This window comes from Chaetomium globosum, genomic scaffold (assembly GCF_000143365.1).
Source record: "Chaetomium globosum CBS 148.51 scaffold_2 genomic scaffold, whole genome shotgun sequence".
NCBI classification, from domain to species: Eukaryota; Fungi; Ascomycota; class Sordariomycetes; order Sordariales; family Chaetomiaceae; genus Chaetomium; species Chaetomium globosum.
The window spans coordinates 4,985,060-5,002,834 of record NT_165977.1 but is presented as its reverse complement, the minus strand read 5'-3'; the positions used below and the strand labels follow the sequence as shown (position 1 = coordinate 5,002,834).

Below are 17,775 nucleotides of genomic sequence, written 5' to 3'. Positions count from 1 at the left end.
TCTTCACGTCTTTTGAGGCAGCTGGTTGAAGATTCCGTCTTTCCAGATGCCAGGTGCGGCGCGCGGCGCTTCAGACGTCATTGACGTCATGAGAGGCGATTCGGGGTCCCCAGGAGTGGGATATCGCCGGCCCCAGCGCAAAAGGGTGAAAACGGCGAGGGCGATGGAATCAATGCAAGAAGAAAACGATATGGGAACTGTGAGGAGGAAAACAGCAGTGAGAGAATGCTGAGAAACCACAAAAATCGCATCAATTCGGAGCCGCAGCGGCCGAGAGAGACAAGGGAGGGAATCCAGGGCCAAGAGCAAACTGCGGACTGCAACTTCGAAAACAAATTGAACACTATCAAAATGGAATTTCAGCTTCAATTCGAAAAGCTCAGGGATCACATGGTAGAAGAGATGGCCAAAATGACGGCCCGGTTGACCGAAGAACTGTCGCAAGCGCGAGAGCAACTCACCCAAGCCCGCCGCGAGCTCGAGGACACCAGACTGCAGCTCCACACCATGAACCAGGCTCAGGAAGCCCCTCTTGCTCGGCCGGCGTATGCGGATGTCGCCCGATGTACACCTCCTACCAGCGGTCCTAGTCTGGCATCCTCCGCAAGCCGGACGGCTACGCCAGAGCCAGCGTTCTGCACGGTAGACATGACCAGGGTACCGGAGGAACACATCGAAGAGGCTACACCAGTGGCTCTTCGCAAACTCATCGAGAACGAGATGCGAGCGCCGGGAGACCAACCCAAATGGCGTTGTCTTGCCGTTACCAGAGACAGAGGAAACATCAACCGCCTTAGGATCAGTTGGCAGGAACGAAGCGGAAGTAAAGAGAATCAAGGACATCATCGAAGCGAAGAAGGCGCCGGGTGCACACGTCCTACGTGACCAGCTGTACCCAGTCAAAATTGACAACGTCAACCGTACGGCCGTTCTCGACCCTGAAGGCAAAGTACTCCCCGGAGCGGCGGAAACCCTGGGCCGAGAGAACGACGTGCAGATCGCCAAGTTGGCTTGGTTGAGCCGGAAGGACACTGCGAAAGCGTATGGATCGATGGTGGTATATATCACCAAAGCCGGCGATGCTAAGAGGCTCATCAATGAGGGTTTCTTCCACGCGAGAGGCGAATCGGGATACACGGGAATCTTCGAACGTCGGGCGCGGCCGAACCAATGCTACAACTGCCAGCAGATTGGCCACAAAGCTTTCCAGTGCAGGAACCCTCAAGTGTGTGGAATGTGCGCTAGTGAGGGCCACCGTCACAGCGAGTGCTCAGCAGCTATACCGAAGTGCGTTCTGTGCGGAGGACCACATGAATCGTTCAGCAAGAATTGCCGGAAGCTCTATCCATCTCGTCATGAATAGGACGTTTCAGGTCATCCAATTGAACGTCAGAAAGCAAGGGGAGGTGCATGATAGTTTGATGAACGACGTGGCAATCCAGGACGCTGCCGTCATAGCCATTCAGGAACCCCAGGCGCGGAGGATCCAAGGACGGCTTCTGACGACCCCTATGGAGCATCACAAATGGACCAAGATGATCCCGTGCACGTTGAAGGAAGGTAGATGGGCTATCCGGAGCATGCTCTGGGTGAACAAAATCGTGGAAGCCGAGCAGGTGGCAGTGGACTCCCCGGACATCACGGCAGCAGTCATACGGCTCCCGGAGCGCGTAGTCCTGGTCGCGTCCGTCTACGTACCGTGTGGGGACGGCGAGGCACTAAAAGACACCTGCGAGAACCTCTCGCAGGGTGGTAGCAAAGGCGAAACGGGGCGTAGGAACGACTGTCGATATAGTGGTTGCAGGTGATTTCAACTGCCACGACCAATTGTGGGGAGGAGACGACGTCTCATCCGTGAGACAAGGGGAAGCCGACCCCATCATCGACCTCATGAACGAGCTGACTCTAAGCACTCTACTCCCAAGGGGCACAATAACATGGCAAGCAGGTGGATACGGTTCGACTATCGACCTGGTCCTGGCCTCGGAGGAACTGGCAGAAGCCGTGATCAGATGTGGAGTCCATAGAACGGAACACGGTTCAGATCACCGCGCGATTGAAACAGTCTTCGATATTGAGGTACCTGTGCCGACGCACCACGACCGACTGCTTCTCAAGAACGCGCCATGGAAAGACATCAGAGCCAAAATTGCAAATACACTAGGGGACACCCCAGCGGAGGGGACAGTCCAGCAGAGAACGGACCGCCTGATGTCCACTGTCTCAGGCGCGGTTCATTCCCTCACTCCCAAAGCCCGGCCATCGCCATACGCAAAGCGATGGTGGACTACGGACCTGACGCAGCTACGTCACATCTACACGCACTGGAGGAACCGCGCTCGCTCGGAACGCCGGGCAGGTTGGACCACAGCCGAGATTGAGGAATTGGCAAAGGGTGCAGCAAAACAGTACCACGATGCCATCCGGCAGCAGAAGAAGAAGCACTGGGCCGAGTTCCTTGCGGACAACGACAACATTTGGAAGGCTGCAAAGTATCTAAAATCCGGAGATGATACCACGTTTGGAAGGATCCCGCAACTTGTTAGAGCAGATGGTACATCCACGGCCGATCATAGAGAACAGGCCGAAGAGCTCCTAACAAGATTCTTCCCGGCCTTGCCCGATACGATCGACGATGAAGGTCCAAGACCACAGAGGGCACCCATCATGACGCCTATCCTTACGATGGAGGAAGTCGAACGACAGCTGTTCGCAACGAAGTCCTGGAAGGCACCAGGGGAGGACGGTTTGCCGGCAGTGGTGTGGAAGGAAGTCTGGCAGGTGGTCAAGCACCATGTACTGGCGCTCTTCCGTGCCTCACTGGAGGACGGGGCCCTTCCCAGCCAGTGGCGACATGCTAATATCATCCCGCTCAAGAAACCGGGCAAAAAGGACTACACCATCGCAAAGGCGTGGAGACCAATCTCCCTCCTAGCAACGCTGGGCAAAGCGCTGGAGTCGGTGATCGCGGAACGGCTGTCCCACGCCGTGGAGACCTACGGCCTCCTGCCCACCAACCACTTCGGCGCGCGGAAGCAGCGATCAGCAGAGCAGGCGCTGGTATTTCTACAGGAGCAGATCTACACGGCCTGGAGAGGACGGAAGATTGTCAGCCTCATTAGCTCTCGATGTCAAGGGAGCCTATAACGGAGTCTGCAAGGAACGGCTGGTCCAGAGGATGAGGGCACGTGGTATCCCGGAAGAGCTGTGCCGATGGACAGAAGCTTTCTGTTCTGACCGTACGGCCTCTATCCAGGTCAACGGGCATGCTGCAGAACGACGGGACCTCCCACAGGCTGGCCTGCCCCAAGGCTCGCCCCTCTCCCCTATCTTGTTCCTCTTTTTCAACGCGGATCTGGTCCAGCGAAAGATCGATAGCAACGGTGGTGCAATAGCCTTTGTCGATGACTTTACCGCCTGGGTCACAGGACCGACGGCACAAAGCACACGCAAGGGCATCGAAGCAATCATCGACCAAGCACTAGACTGGGAAAAGAGAAGCGGAGCGACATTTGAAGCAGACAAGACAGCCGTCATCCACTTTACCCGCAAGGCCTATAAAGCCAACTCGGAGCCCTTTACTGATCAATTGGGTCAAGATGTTCAGCCGAAAGACCACGTTAAGATCCTTGGAGTGGTCATGGATGCCAAGCTCAGGTATAAGGAGCATATCGCAAGAGCGGCCTCCAAAGGGCTCAGCGCGGCGATGGAGCTGAAACGGCTCAGTGGTCTATCCCCGGCTACGGCGCGGCAGCTGTTCACCGCCATGGTCGCGCCAGTGGTGGACTACGCATCCAGCGTCTGGATGCACCAATGCAATTGGAAGACCGTGCCGGCCATACACAGGGTGCAGAGGGTCGCGGCGCAAGGGATCATAGGAACGTTCAGCACGGTAGCAACACGCGTAGCAGAAGCAGATGCTCACATCCCCACGGCTCAAGATCGATTCTGGAAGAGGGCGATCAAGATGTGGACGGACATCCACACCCTACCAGAGACGAATCCACTCCGCAACACCACTTCCCGGATGCGCAAGTTCCGGAGATCCTACCGCTCCCCTTTCTTTCAAGTAGCAGATCTCCTCAAGGACGTCCCATTGGACAGCCTCGAAACCATCGCTCCCGTCGTATTAGCGCCATGGGAGAGGCGAGTCCGCACTACGGTTGACAGAACGGGCATCCAGCAAAAAAAGACAGAGTGGGCGGTCCGGATCGCCGTAAGCAGCTCCGCACGAAACAACATGGTCGGGATCGGAGGAGTCGTCCGTCTCCCGCTGCCGATGCGAGATGGCTCAAGGAACGAAGCCTTTAGTGTGACGCTGGGCTCCAGGTCGGAGCAAAACCTCGTTCTCAGGCGAGCTTGCGGCTATTGGGTACGCGTTGAGGTTGATTCGAAATATCAGGTACCGAAAGATCATCCTTGCCACCAGCAACAAGGCAGCCGTGATGGCCTTGGAGCGACCACACCAGCAATCAGGACAACAATATCTCTGTCAGGCGTACGATGCGATAAGTGCCTTACGCAAGGCGGGAAACACGATCTCGGTCGTCTGGATCCAAGCGGGTACCAAAAACGAGCTCCTGAACACAGCCAAAGCGAAAGCAAAGGAAGCAACACGGCAGGACGCTACGCCACAAACGCAGGATCCTGCCATGCGGTCAACAGCCCTCCGTATTGCATGGGCAAAGCGGGCACCGCCCACGTCCTTACCTGACAAAGTGGGCAGACATTCCAAGAGAGTCGATATAGCGTTACCAGGGAAGCACACCCAACTATTATACGACCACCTGTCCCGAAGCGAGGCCGGCGTGCTTGCTCAGCTTAGAACAGGCATGGCCAAGCTCAACACATACCTGCATCGCATCAAAGCAGCACCGTCAGACCAGTGTACGTGTGGACAAGCCAGAGAGACAGTGGACCACTTCCTCTTCCGATGCAAGCAATGGGATCAACACCGTAGGGAGATGCTGCAATGTACGGATGTCCACAGGGGGAACCTCTCCTTCTACCTGGGAGGAAAGTCGCCCTCGGATGACAAGGACTGGTCCCCCAACATGCGGGCGGTGCGGGCGACGATACGTTTTGCCATTGCCACAGGTCGTCTGAGGACTGAACAACAACAGAATGAAGCAAACTAACCTCACCATCCTAAACCCCGACTAACAACCCCCTTCATCTCGTGTCACACGGAGTAAGCGCGCTTCAGCCGCCGAAGATAGGACGTTGGACACTTGGAGACTAGCCTTCAAGCCAGCTTACTATTCGTACAACTAACCCACGAGCATCCGCAGCAGAGAGGGCAAAATTGTAAGGAGATAAGCCAGAAAAGGAGGATGTACGGGCTTCATGAGATCAGGATCCATTTTAGGATATGTATTAGTAGATTGCATGATAGTTGCCCTTTCGGGTTAGGCCCGCCGGGCGGAATAAATTGTGTGTGTGTGTGTGTGTGTGTGTGTGGGCGGAGGATAACAATGTCCAAATCCTTGGGCAATAAGGGAAGCTCGGAATACACCTTGCCCACGTCGCGCAGGAAGTGTACAATATGACCACGATACTTGTATTGCTGCCCACGAACCTGGTGCTAGTTAGTAAGTAGACTCTCTCGCAGGAAACATCGCATACAGTGAATACATTGACGCTGACGTGCACACGCGCAATGAAAAGCTCCTCCAACGGCTCTAGTTGGGGCAACTGGGGTGGGACGATGCCAAAATCAAGCTTGTTCTCTGCGGAAAAGAGAAAAGGTTCGTCCTGCCGCTTCTTGTCGTCTTTGTCGTGGCAGCGCTTGCAAACGCCGTCCGCCATGAGCTTGATGTCGAACCAGCGCTCCTTGCAACGCAGGCATCGCTGCATCTCCACTGCGGCAAGTGCTTCATCAAACTCCCTCTTTATTGCAATATCTTCGGGTGACAGTGGCGCCTCTTGATCGTTTCCCATGAACTGCGGACCGGGCTCGTCAAATTCTCGCGGGGTATTCTCTTCGGCAAGTCGTTGCTTGCGAGGGCGACCAACTGGGTTGCGTGCAAGTCGGGGACGGCCACGCGGACGACCACGAGAGAGGCCAGGAGAGGCAGGACGGCGTTGGGGAACCTGTGACCCACGGTGGGGCAGCTGTGGCAATGCGTGTCGTAAGTCATCCGCGTCACCTTCGAAGTGCTCTTCCTCAAAAACTTGCACGGGGAGCCTGTTATCTCGGTTGATCGTAGGTGCCTCATCACCAGCATTCCGTACCTGCTCTCCTCGAAGCAACCCGCTTAGCGGCGGGGTTGGCGAAGGCTGCTCGCCATGGCGCCGTTTCACGCGGTGGCGTCGCTGGATTGCTAATCGTTGATCCCTGGCGATTGCCATTTCCGGGCTATCTGTAGCAACGCGCCCCCTTTCGTGATACATCTCCGCAAGGACGCCGTGTGTGAGGTTCCTTCGAGGCCTAGGTATAGGCAGGAGAGGTTGTGGGACAGGTGTAGGCGCAAACGCAGGTGCGAGAGGAGGGGCACGACATTCTCCGCGGGCGATCGCGCGAGAAGCCTGAATGCTTGCTCGTGACGCATCAACCTGCGATACGTTAGATGAAGAAAAAAATGGTAACCAAGGATTGCTACATGGTGCTTCTGCTTGTTCCGGCAACCTAAACAGTTAACAACAATCCTTCCGTTCCCGCGAGCGTCGTAGAACTGGTCAATGGTTTGCTCGGTCCGGCATTTGCGATATGTCTTCCGTGCCGTAGCCGCCTCGTCAGCGCCGCCTACGACAATTGTGAGATCCATTTAAAACGCGAAACGCAGATGGATGGATGGATGGAATTTATTTCGCCCGGAGGCACTGGGCCTATAGGGCCTTAGCACGCTAACTACATCCGGATCAAATCGGTTTGCCTTTAACTCGTACAAGCGCGAAACGCAGATGGGATGCGATGGAATTTATTTCGCCCGGAGGCACTGGGCCTATAGGGCCTTAGCACGCTAACTACATCCGGATCAAAATCGGGTTTGCCTTTTAACTCGTACAGGCAAACGCAGGATCTGTAGACGTAAATCGGGTTTATTCTTCGTGAGTCTCGTGGAAGAAAGGCCTTCCAACCAATCGACACTCCGAAGCCTTTCAACCAAGTAGGGGGCTTGTACGAGTTAAAGGCAAACCGATTTGATCCGAATGTAGTTAGCGTGCTAAGGCCCTATAGGCCCAGTGCCTCCGGGCGAAATAAATTCCATCCATCCATCCATCCTTTCAACCAATCGACACTCCGCGATGAAAGGGCCGTTAAAGCTTATCAGTTTCCCATAGTAATTTCCAAAAGTTTGAGCGCAATATTGTCCTCCGGACAGGATAAGTAGCGACGACGAGAGTGTAGATGCATCAGCGCTTGGAACGATAATAGAAATGATTGGTATAGGTGGGATGAGAAGCTCGAGTGAATGGAGTTGATGGCCGACGGACAGATATTGGCGCTTCGTCTCTCCCGTATTCAACCCTAACCCGGATTGTCCTCCGGAGAGGGACAGGAAAATTGCCAGGAGCGGGAGAGAGGAAGGAAGCGCCCCGTAGCGTAGCGAAGGGCCGCGCGACTGACGAACGAAGCGACGCCAGCAATTTAGTGGAAATAGCCGACCCTTAAAGTGGAAATAGACCTTCTCTTGAAACAATACTTCCCCCTATAACTCTTACCCTCTCCCTCGTGCGCCTTCAGCCCTGCGGTTCCAACATCCAGCACCGGCGCTGTAGTGGAGGGCCACCTCTCCTCCATCCGCTACGCCCTAGGTTCTCGGGTTAGAAAAGGTGCCGTCCATGAACGGGGTCTGCTAGTAGCGCGGGTTGATGGGATTAACGACGACGCCAATCTAGCTGCCCGTCGTACCGCAGCCGTAGAGGGCGGCGGCTTCTGTAGCCGTGTCGGCCCCAGTACCGTTATCGATAGTGTTAGCAATGCCGTTAAAATTGAGGCGGAGCTGTCGCCGACCAACTTGGCCATGACCCACGTCGTGCCCTTGGTTGACACCTGCCACTCGGCGCAGTTGTCGGTGTCGGGAAGGTCGATGGTGTAAAACTGCGGCGGGTTCTAGGCTGCCGGCGATAGGAGCGCAGATATCTGGCGATGTAGGTGTTCCTAGAGCGAGATGCCGCCGGGCTCGCTGTAGCGGATTCTGTCGGCCGGCTCGGCAGCGGAGCAAATCGCCGCCGTCTTGCTAGCAGTGACCAAGACCGCGAGAAGGAGCATGTTCGAGAGAACGATGATGGACGGGGATGCTCAGGGGGCGGTGCGGGCTGACAGAGACGGATGGACAGATGCACAGTTCGCAATATCAAGATCCCCCAGCTGATCTGCCTTTTCACTGTCTTTCAACAGGTGGTTTGAGATGTGCGTAGGGCGGGTGGCACCATCTACTCCTTGTCGTATTTGCGGCCAAGACGGGCGTTCGTTGCTATCCCAATCTTGATGCCCGACATCATCGGCAGCAATGTTCTCGGAAGGCCTCCTTGGCAGCCTTGGTTGCTCCTGGTCTTGCTGCCGCTGCTGTGCTACGTTGGCTTCTGTAGCTGCCAACACCAGGCCCACACGGAGTATCCAGGCTTTAGGTGGATGGCCGGCAGCGAGACTTACAGGCAGTCTCAGGTATGCCAGTTGCTTGCTTTCCTACGTAGACAGTGAAACTTTCACAAGCAAGCGTGGGCCACGGCTTGACACCCCGGGGTTTACGGCAAGTTTCCCGATGGACGATGCAACGCGACGTACCGTCTATACGGTGGAATATCATTTCACCGTCGGGCGAGGGGATAGTCAATGCAACCTTCGCCCCCCAACCGCTCATTGAGTCTGCTTTCGCCCAATGGTGCTCGGAGTCACCACCCGCCGGCAACTTCATCCGGACAAAGCCTGCGATTCCAGGACCCGAGCGGTAGTATTCGGCATGGTCCCAAAGATTCTATAAGTAGAAGATGCTCGGCGCAGCGATGTGGACTGCATTACAAAAGCCAGCGTCTCGCCGGCTAAACGTCCGGGCCATTCGAACTCATCACGTCTTCATTGCCTACTCCCTCACAATGCTGTTCCAAGCTGCCCTCGGCGTTATCCTCGCTGGACCTAGCCCCGTCACAGCCCACGGCTATGTTGACAAATGGACTATCGATGGCCAGAGCTACACCGGGTTCAATCCAACCACAGCGCCGTGGGTGCCTGACCAAGGGACCATCAGCTGGCCGGCCTGGAACACAGATACGGGGCCTGTTTATGGTAGCAACGTGGACAGTCCAGACATCATCTGTTCGGTGAATGCCACCAATTCCAAGATCTACCCCGTCCCCGTCGCTGCCGGCAGCACTATCAAGCTGCACTGGACGACTTGGCCAGAGTCGCACCACGGGCCCATGTTCACCTACTTGGCGGCCTGCAACGGAGATTGCGTCACCGCGGACAAGAAGCAGCTTCGATGGTTCAAGATCGCGGAGCTAGGGCAGATCTCGTATGGCGCAGGCGGTGGTAAATCTGGTGTTTGGGCCGCCGACCAACTGCGCTTGGCCGGAGGAGACTGGGATGTCACCATTCCCTCTTCCATCAAGGCCGGCAACTACGTCCTCCGACACGAGATCCTGGCCCTCCATTCTGCCTACGACGTTGGCGGCGCCCAGTTCTACCCCCAATGCACCAATATTCAGATCACTGGCGGCGGTAATGACACCCCGGCTGGAGTTGTGGGAACATCGCTCTACACCAAGGACGAGCCGGGCGTGCACTACAACATCTACAACGACGAGTCAAAGCCGATTTATCAAATGCCTGGCCCTCCGTTGATTTGATAGGTACGACGATGTCCCCTGACTATTGCCATGCTTGCAATGACTATTGCCATGCTTGCAATTGCCTGCTGATATCAAAAGACAGGCGTGGTCTCAGCCAAGGAGCGGGCCAAGCTCGAGCCAAAGGGAAATGGGACAAGAACCCCAAGAAAAGGGAGGGAACGAGCAAGGTGGAAAAGAGCGAGATCAATTCCCGTAGAGTAGGTACGCCACGAACAAATCGAGATCCTGAGTTCTTGCTCTCAACCACAAGGATAATAAACGACAACACCTCATCGTTTTGCGAACATGCCCATGCACCTGGCAAAGTCGCCGCAAAGGGATACCGCCAGGTTCGGAGGCCATCCCACCGTCTATGCACGCTAGGCTCTTGGCTCACGCGGAGCAACGGTGGGAGCCGACCGTGCCCTAAAAGGGCAGGTGATCAGTAACACCGCGGGCTGTTTGCATCGTCCAAGATAGAACTCATACGCGAAGCTGGACGGAACCAGGTATTTGATTTGTATCCTCTTCCCTCCCATTGATCTTTGCCGGGGTTGTCCTTTCTTTATCTGGTCTTACACCCTCGCCCTAACCCGAATCCCAAACAGCCTGACGGGGTCACGCCTCTTGTGGTCCCCTAGACTGCGTCAACCATACGCCCCCTGCTACATGTAGCCTTCCCGCCTCGGCAGAGTGGAGGGTACCTCGAGCCCAGCCGATCTCGACTGTCCATCTCCCACACACTTTTTTTGTACCTTTGTATCTAACTTCTAGAGTCGGCAATGACAGCAAACACCATAAAACAAAACACCACCCCCCCAAAAAGAATCCTGTGGCGAGCGCCGTAAACGAAAAGGGTCTAGCGGACGTGTATTTTATCGTAACAACCCCAAGTAAGCCCTGCAGTTAGCAAGGAAAAGCCCTCTCATCAGCGCGGGCCTTGAGGACGGCGCGGGTGGCGAGGCGAGCGAGCTCGGCGACAAAGTCGTCGACCATCTTCATGTGGGTCATCTCGTCGCGGGCGAGGCGGCGGAGGCGCATCTCTTGGATGAGCTGCGGAGCCGCGTTGAGCAGCTCGAGGTCGGCGTCGGCGAGGGGCTGGAGCGGGCTGTAGATGATGTTGCAAAAGATGGTCCAGAGGGCGGAGATGGGGTAAAAGACGGCCATCCTGGGAGGGTTAGCGAGGCGACGCACGGCCAGAGAATACATACCAAAAGACCTCGCCCATGAGGTGGTGGACGTTGGCGCGGAGGTAGACCATGGTGGAGCGGCTGGCCTCGACGGCGAGGGCCAGGCTGGATCGGACGCCCTCCATGCTCTGCTGGGCGGTCCAGGAGCGGCAGCGGCCTGTGGCCTCGTGGATGGTGGCGACGAGGTGGTGGTACTCGACGTGGATCATGAAGCGCTCCATACGGCGCGGTTCGGACAGGTCGGGCCGGGGCAGCTCCTCGCGCGGAGAGAGCGACGGGCGGAAGCGGGCGGGCACCGAGAGGCGCCAGGCCTCGAGCTCGTCGTCGAGCTGGCGGATGTCGCGGATGACCTCAGCGTCGGACTTGCGCATGGCCTTGGCCGAGTAGAGCAGCGTGTACGTGCGGGACTTGATGATGTCGAGGCGCACGTCACCGGGTAGCAGGGGGACAGCGGTGTCGTCGAGCAGCAGGTGCTCAAACTCGGGTATGTCATCGACGTACTTGAAATCGAGGTAACCCTGGGGAAGGGTCAGGTCGCAGTCGTCGTCGTTGATGGACGGGGGCTGGCCGGTGCGCAGCGAGATCTCCTTGTCGTTGCAGTAGACCATCCAGAAGAGCTTGCGCAGCTGGTTCTTGACACGCCAGTCGTGGCCGGCGAGGGACGACCAGGGTGGCACGACGACGGTGTTGGCCCCGAGTGTGAACATCATGCGGCAGGCGACCGAGTGGAAGACGGCGGCCTTTTGCAGCTGGCCGAGCAGGAGGTGGTACAGAGCCTGGGATGGTTAGCCACGTCTTTTCTGGTTAGGGGTCACCTACCAGCATGAAGCAGGTCTGCAGCCCGTCGAGGGAGGTCTCGTGGAGCACCTTGGGCAGCAGATGCTGGGCCTGCACGGCGCACTCCTCGCTGTCGAGCGTGGGCATGGATTTGGGGTACATGTGGTGCAGGGATAGCAGGGCGAGAAAGGAAAAGATGCAGGCGCGGGCGGCGACAGCCTCGAGGGAACAGCGGCCGGCGCCCGTGTCGTAGGCGGCGTCGATGGTCTGACGGAACAGGATGCCGTCTACGGCGGGCCAGATGCGCTTGAAAGGGTTGGAGGTGAACATGTCCAGGGCCTCTTCGACGACACGGCGGTCCGGGAGTGGCATGCCCTCGCTGTGAACCGTGTTGGCGCACCAAAAGGCTGGGTGGACGCCGCCGTGGCGGCGGGGTGGGGCTACGGAGAGGGTTTGGAGCGGAGCGCTCTCGCCGGTCCGGGAGGCGATCCACTTCTGCCCCTCGCTCGACAGGAAGGGGATGCCGTTGTGGAGACTAATGTCACCGAGGTGCCGGCCGGCGAAGTGGAGCTTACCAAACGCTGGCCCCTGCACGGATGCGGGGGACTCGGCACGGATAGGCGATTCTGCAAAGTGATCCGAGAGCTGGTAGCTGGGCGAGGTCACGAGACTGGAGCTGGGGGAGCCGTAGGTGGAAGGGTTGGTGTCGGCCGTGGAGGACGGCGTAAAAGGCGCGCTCCAGTTCACAGGCGCATCCGGCAAGCTCAGGGGCGAGGGGACGGTGTCAAAGACCACGGGTACGGGTACGGGCATAGGCGGCCCAGGGTCTTCCATCTCCATCTCGGGCTGCTCAACCTCGACCCGCTCCACGGCATTCACGGACCTACCAATGTCAGTTTCGCCCACAGGTACATCCATGGCCACGCACTTCTTTGCCTTGCCCCTCCGCCTGGTCGATATTGGGCGGTTAAAGGTGCAGGGCAGGTCGTGATGGCGACACCAGTCGCAGCGCGGGCTGGCGGCATCGCATTGGATCTCCAGAGACGGTCAGTGTTTGATTGAAATTAGGGCGGGAATAAGGTGGGCATACCTTGCGCTGGTAGCATGAGTCGCAGGCCCTCTTCCTCATCCTGGTTTTGGGCGTCTATGCACAAGATATGCTGTCTGTGGTGTTCACTAATTTCGATGGGGTCCGCGACCAACGAGATTTGAATTGCTCGCCTTGATCAGCAGCGGTGGTGGGCCGCGTTATGGCTGAAACGTGTTGCTCGCGTCGACCACCTGCCGCTTGCTGCGCCAGGCTTTGTCAGCGGCGAGTTCTTGAGCCGTCTTTATGCCGCCGCAAACACGCAGGTGATGACGCAGCTCTCTTTACGGGCTTACTCTGACAGCAAAGTTGACGAGCTCGGGTAACGGCCCAATCATGCCCGCAGCGATTATGTCAGCGGCATCTCGAAAAAAGCCAGCCGGCCTCGCCTACATATCACGTCCCAAAGGGGATGGCAGAGGCGGGTGACGCGAGTCCTGCTGCTCGGTGCGTGCTAAATACACACGCTTCCCCGATTTCTCGCAGCGGCTCTCTCTCTCTTACGAAATGTACTCTGTAAGCTGTTCTCATCCGCCAAGATTCAAACATGCCAGGATCCAGCGGCAGTATGACGGCGTCCGAAGGGGACCAGCCGTGGACCCTCCAGGCCCCGGGCCTCCCCAAGGCCGACCACCTCCCCGACTTCCAGCCGCGGCGTCTTGGCATTACCTGGAAGAACCTCACCGTCAAGGCCGTGGCCGCTGATGCCACCATCCATGACAACTTCATGTCCCAGTACAACGTGGCCCAGAAGCTGCGCGACGCCCGGAGGAAGCCCGCGCTCAAGACCATCCTCGACAGCAGCCATGGCTGCGTAAAACCCGGCGAGATGCTGCTGGTGCTCGGGCGCCCTGGGTCCGGGTGCACGACGCTGCTCAGCGCGCTCTCGAACCGGCGCCGGGGCTACTCCAGCGTCGAGGGTGATGTCCACTATGGCTCCATACCTGCTGCCGACGCCGGGCCGTACCGCAGCCAGATCGTCATGAACACCGAAGACGAGCTCTTCTTTCCGTCCCTGACTGTGGACCAGACCATGGACTTTGCGACACGCCTCAAGCTTCCGATTGACACCTCTAGGGATGCCGCCTCGCGCGAGAAGGCACGCAAGGAGACGCGCGACTACCTGCTCGAGTCCATGGGCATCGGCCACACGCACAGCACCAAGCTCGGCAACGAATTCATCCGCGGCGTGTCTGGTGGTGAGCGCAAGCGCGTATCCATCGTCGAGTGCATGGCCACGCTGGGGTCCGTGTTCTGCTGGGACAACAGCACACGCGGGCTCGATGCCAGCAAGTAAGTGTTGTCACTCCGTCAAGTCCCCCTCCCCCGCTAACCGTTCAGCGCCCTCGAGTGGGCCAAGTCCGTCCGGGCCATGACTGACACCCTCGGGCTGGCCTCGATCGCGACACTGTACCAGGCCGGCAACGGCATCTACCACCTCTTCGACAAGGTGCTAGTGCTCGACGGCGGCAAGCAGATCTACTACGGCCCGACAAAAGACGCCCGGCCGTTCATGGAGGCTCTCGGCTTTGTCTGTCAGGAGGGCGCCAACGTGGCCGACTTCCTGACAGGCGTGACGGTCCCCACGGAGCGCAGGATCAAACCGGGGCGTGAGGCGACCTTCCCCCGCAACGCAGACGCGCTCAAGGCTCAATACGAGGCCTCGGCCATCTTCCCTCAGATGCAGGCCGAGTACAGCTACCCGACGAGCGACGGTGCCAAGGAGAACACGCAAGCTTTTCAGCAGAGCGTGGCCGCTGAGAAGCATAGCCTCCCCAAAGACAGCGCCTTGACAGTCAGCTTTCCCATGCAGGTGATGGCCTGCGTGAAGCGGCAATACCAGATCGTCTGGGGCGACAAGGTGACCTTCATCCTCAAGCAGGCCTTCACCATGATGCAGGCTGTCATCATGGGCTCTCTATTCTACAACGCCCCCGGGAATTCGGGCGGCGTCTTTCTCAAAGGCGGTGCCCTCTTCTTCTCCCTCCTCTACAACTCGCTACTTTCCATGAGTGAGGTGACGTCGTCTTTTAATGGCCGGCCGATTCTAGTCAAGCACAAGCTGTTTGGCTTCTACCACCCCGCGGCCTTCTGCATCGCTCAGATCGCCGCCGACATCCCGCTCATCCTGCTCCAGGTCTCGGGCTTCAGCGTCATTTTGTATTTCATGGTCGGCTTCACCGCGACCGCGACGGCCTTCTTCACGTACTGGCTCGTCCTGGTGGTGGCAACCATGGTGAGCACTAGCCCCTTGCAGAGCTGGGCGGTCTTCCGCTAACAGTGTCGCCAGTGCATGACCGCTCTCTTCCGCGCCATCGGCGCCTCCTTCTCCAAGTTCAACGGCGCTGCCAAGATCTCCGGGCTCACCATCACTTCGGCCATGATGTACACGGGCTACATGATCCACAAGACCCAAATGCACCCCTGGTTCGTGTGGTTGTACTGGATCAACCCAATCGCCTACGCCTTCAACGCGCTGCTCTCCAACGAGTACCACGGCAAGACGATCGACTGCGTCGGCAATAGCCTGGTGCCCAACGGCCCCGGCTACGACGACCCGGCCCACCAGTCCTGCGCCGGCGTCGCCGGGGCGAAGCAGGGCCAGACCTGGTACACTGGAGACGACTACCTGGAGGCGCTGACCTACAGCTACGGCCACATCTGGAGGAACGTGGGTATTGTCCTGGCCTGGTGGGCTCTCTACGTCACCATCACCGTCGTTTCGACCATGCGCTGGCGCGCGGCGTCCGAGGCCGGCTCCACGTTGCTGATCCCCCGCGAGCGCGCCAGGCTCGTCCCCGCGGAGCTGCGGGACGAAGAGGCCGCGACTGGCGAGAAGTTGCCGTCCTCGGCCGTCGGCGACCACGACGCGGCTGAGAAGGTCCTCATCAAAAACACGTCGCTCTTCACGTGGAAGAACCTGTCGTACACGGTCAAGACGCACGAAGGTGACCGGCTCCTTCTCGACAACGTGCAAGGCTGGGTCAAGCCGGGCATGTTAGGCGCACTAATGGGCTCGTCAGGGGCCGGCAAGACGACGCTGCTTGACGTGCTAGCCCAGCGCAAGACCGAGGGCACGATCCGCGGCTCCATCCAGGTCGACGGCCGCCCGCTACCCATCTCCTTCCAGCGCTCGGCTGGCTATTGCGAGCAGCTTGACGTACACGAGCCGTTCGCCACGGTACGCGAGGCCCTCGAGTTCTCGGCCCTCCTCCGCCAGCGCCGGGATGTCCCGCGCGAGGAGAAGCTCCGATACGTGGATACCATCATCGACCTTCTTGAGCTGAATGACCTCGCCGACACGCTGATCGGGCAGCCTGGCGCCGGCCTAACCATCGAGCAGCGGAAGCGTGTGACCATCGGCGTTGAGCTGGTCGCAAAGCCGAGCATCCTCATCTTCCTCGACGAGCCTACCTCGGGTCTCGACGGGCAGTCGGCGTATAATACGGTGCGTTTCCTACGCAAGCTTGCCGACGTCGGCCAGGCCGTGCTCGTCACAATCCATCAGCCGTCGGCCCAAGTCTTCTCCGTCTTTGACACGCTCCTGCTTCTGGCTGGCGGCGGCAAGACGGTCTACTTTGGCGATATCGGCGAGAGCGGCCGGACCGTTCGCAACTACTTCGATCGCTACGGCGCCCCGTGCCCCGAGGAGACCAACCTCGCCGAGCACATGATCGACGTCGTGTCTGGGTCTCTTTCGCAGCGCAAAGACTGGAGCGAGGTGTGGCTCGCCTCCCCCGAACATGCAGCCGTGACCGCGGAGCTCGACCACATCACGGCGGAGGCGGCCTCGCTCCCGCCCAAGACGACCGATGATGGCTTCGAGTTTGGTACGCCGTTGTGGACGCAGATCAAGCTGGTGACGCAGCGGACGAGCCTGTCGCTGTACCGCAACACCGACTACATCAACAACAAAGTCGCGCTGCACACCTTTGGCGCGCTCTTCAACGGCTTCACCTTCTGGCAGATCGGCGAGTCGGTCACGGACCTGCAGATGCGCCTCTTTACCGCCTTCAACCTCATCTTCGTGGCGCCCGGCGTCATCAACCAGCTGCAGCCGCTCTTTATCCAACGTCGCAACATATTCGAGACGCGTGAGAAAAAGTCCAAGATGTACTCGTGGGTGGCTTTCGTGACCGGGGTAGTCGTGTCCGAGGTGCCGTATCTCTGCGTCTGCGCGGTCCTCTACTTCTTCTGCTGGTACTACACCGTCGGCTTCCCCCACCACGTGAGCAGGGCCGGCTCCATCTTCTTCGTCGTGCTCATGTTTGAGTTCATCTACACGGGCATCGGCCAGTTCGAGTCGGCCTGCGCACCCAACGAGCTCTTTGCCGCACTCATCAACCCCATCGTCATCGGTACCCTGATGTCCTTTTGTGGCGTGCTGGTGCCGTACGAACAGATCCAGGCCTTCTGGCGGTATTGGCTCTACTGGCTCGACCCCTTCAACTACCTCATGGGCGGCATCCTGGTCTTCGCCATCTGGGACACCAATGTGACCTGCACGTCGAGCGAGCTCGCCCTCTTCAACCCTGTCAACGGCACTTGCGGCGAGTACCTCGCTAGCTACCTGCAGGAGATGGGCCAGGGTGCCATCCTGTTGAACCCTGATGCCACGACTCAGTGCGAAGTGTGCCCGTACAGCAGCGGCAGCGTGTACCTGAAGAACATAAACCTGCACGAGTACTACTACGGCTGGCGGGACGCGGGCATCGTCGTTATTTACGCGATCAGCTCGTACGCCCTGGTGTATCTCTTAATGAAGCTGAGGACGGGGGCCTCCAAGAAGGCCGTGTTGGAGTGATGTATTTTCTTACTGTGTTCCGCTCCCCACTACTTTTATTCATTTTCTTCATCTCCACTCCTCAAAGTGATAGCAATGGGAGGTGCATAGCGCGGCGTCTCTGGGTCTTGGGAATTATGTACAAGTAGAATAGACGAGCACAC

At 58.3% G+C, this 17,775-nt stretch overlaps 5 protein-coding genes across 5 annotated transcripts; 3 read left to right on the top strand and 2 right to left on the bottom strand.

The window, feature by feature from the left end:
- Positions 1 to 351: 351 nt before the first annotated feature.
- Positions 352 to 5,138, top strand: CHGG_03694 (uncharacterized protein; the record flags this gene model as incomplete). The annotated part of the gene is made up of 6 exons (XM_001230209.1): positions 352 to 754; positions 804 to 1,287; positions 1,394 to 1,773; positions 2,066 to 3,060; positions 3,257 to 4,372; positions 4,497 to 5,138. 6 exons carry the CDS (start codon positions 352 to 354, stop codon positions 5,136 to 5,138), a joined length of 4,020 nt encoding a protein of 1,339 aa, XP_001230210.1.
- Positions 5,139 to 8,245: 3,107 nt separating this feature from the next.
- On the bottom strand, positions 8,246 to 8,861 carry CHGG_03693 (uncharacterized protein; the record flags this gene model as incomplete). Its single annotated transcript, XM_001230208.1, has 3 exons — positions 8,246 to 8,535; positions 8,600 to 8,632; positions 8,732 to 8,861. The coding sequence occupies 3 exons, from the start codon at positions 8,859 to 8,861 to the stop codon at positions 8,246 to 8,248; spliced, it is 453 nt and encodes a 150-aa protein (XP_001230209.1).
- A 178-nt stretch (positions 8,862 to 9,039) lies between these two features.
- On the top strand, positions 9,040 to 9,792 carry CHGG_03692 (uncharacterized protein; the record flags this gene model as incomplete). Its single annotated transcript, XM_001230207.1, has 1 exon — positions 9,040 to 9,792. The coding sequence occupies one exon, from the start codon at positions 9,040 to 9,042 to the stop codon at positions 9,790 to 9,792; it is 753 nt and encodes a 250-aa protein (XP_001230208.1).
- An 888-nt stretch (positions 9,793 to 10,680) lies between these two features.
- On the bottom strand, positions 10,681 to 12,870 carry CHGG_03691 (uncharacterized protein; the record flags this gene model as incomplete). Its single annotated transcript, XM_001230206.1, has 4 exons — positions 10,681 to 10,942; positions 11,160 to 11,740; positions 11,832 to 12,776; positions 12,832 to 12,870. The coding sequence occupies 4 exons, from the start codon at positions 12,868 to 12,870 to the stop codon at positions 10,681 to 10,683; spliced, it is 1,827 nt and encodes a 608-aa protein (XP_001230207.1).
- A 505-nt stretch (positions 12,871 to 13,375) lies between these two features.
- On the top strand, positions 13,376 to 17,632 carry CHGG_03690 (uncharacterized protein; the record flags this gene model as incomplete). The annotated part of the gene is made up of 3 exons (XM_001230205.1): positions 13,376 to 14,121; positions 14,425 to 15,064; positions 15,119 to 17,632. The coding sequence occupies 3 exons, from the start codon at positions 13,376 to 13,378 to the stop codon at positions 17,630 to 17,632; spliced, it is 3,900 nt and encodes a 1,299-aa protein (XP_001230206.1).
- Between the last annotated feature and the right edge of the window lie 143 nt (positions 17,633 to 17,775).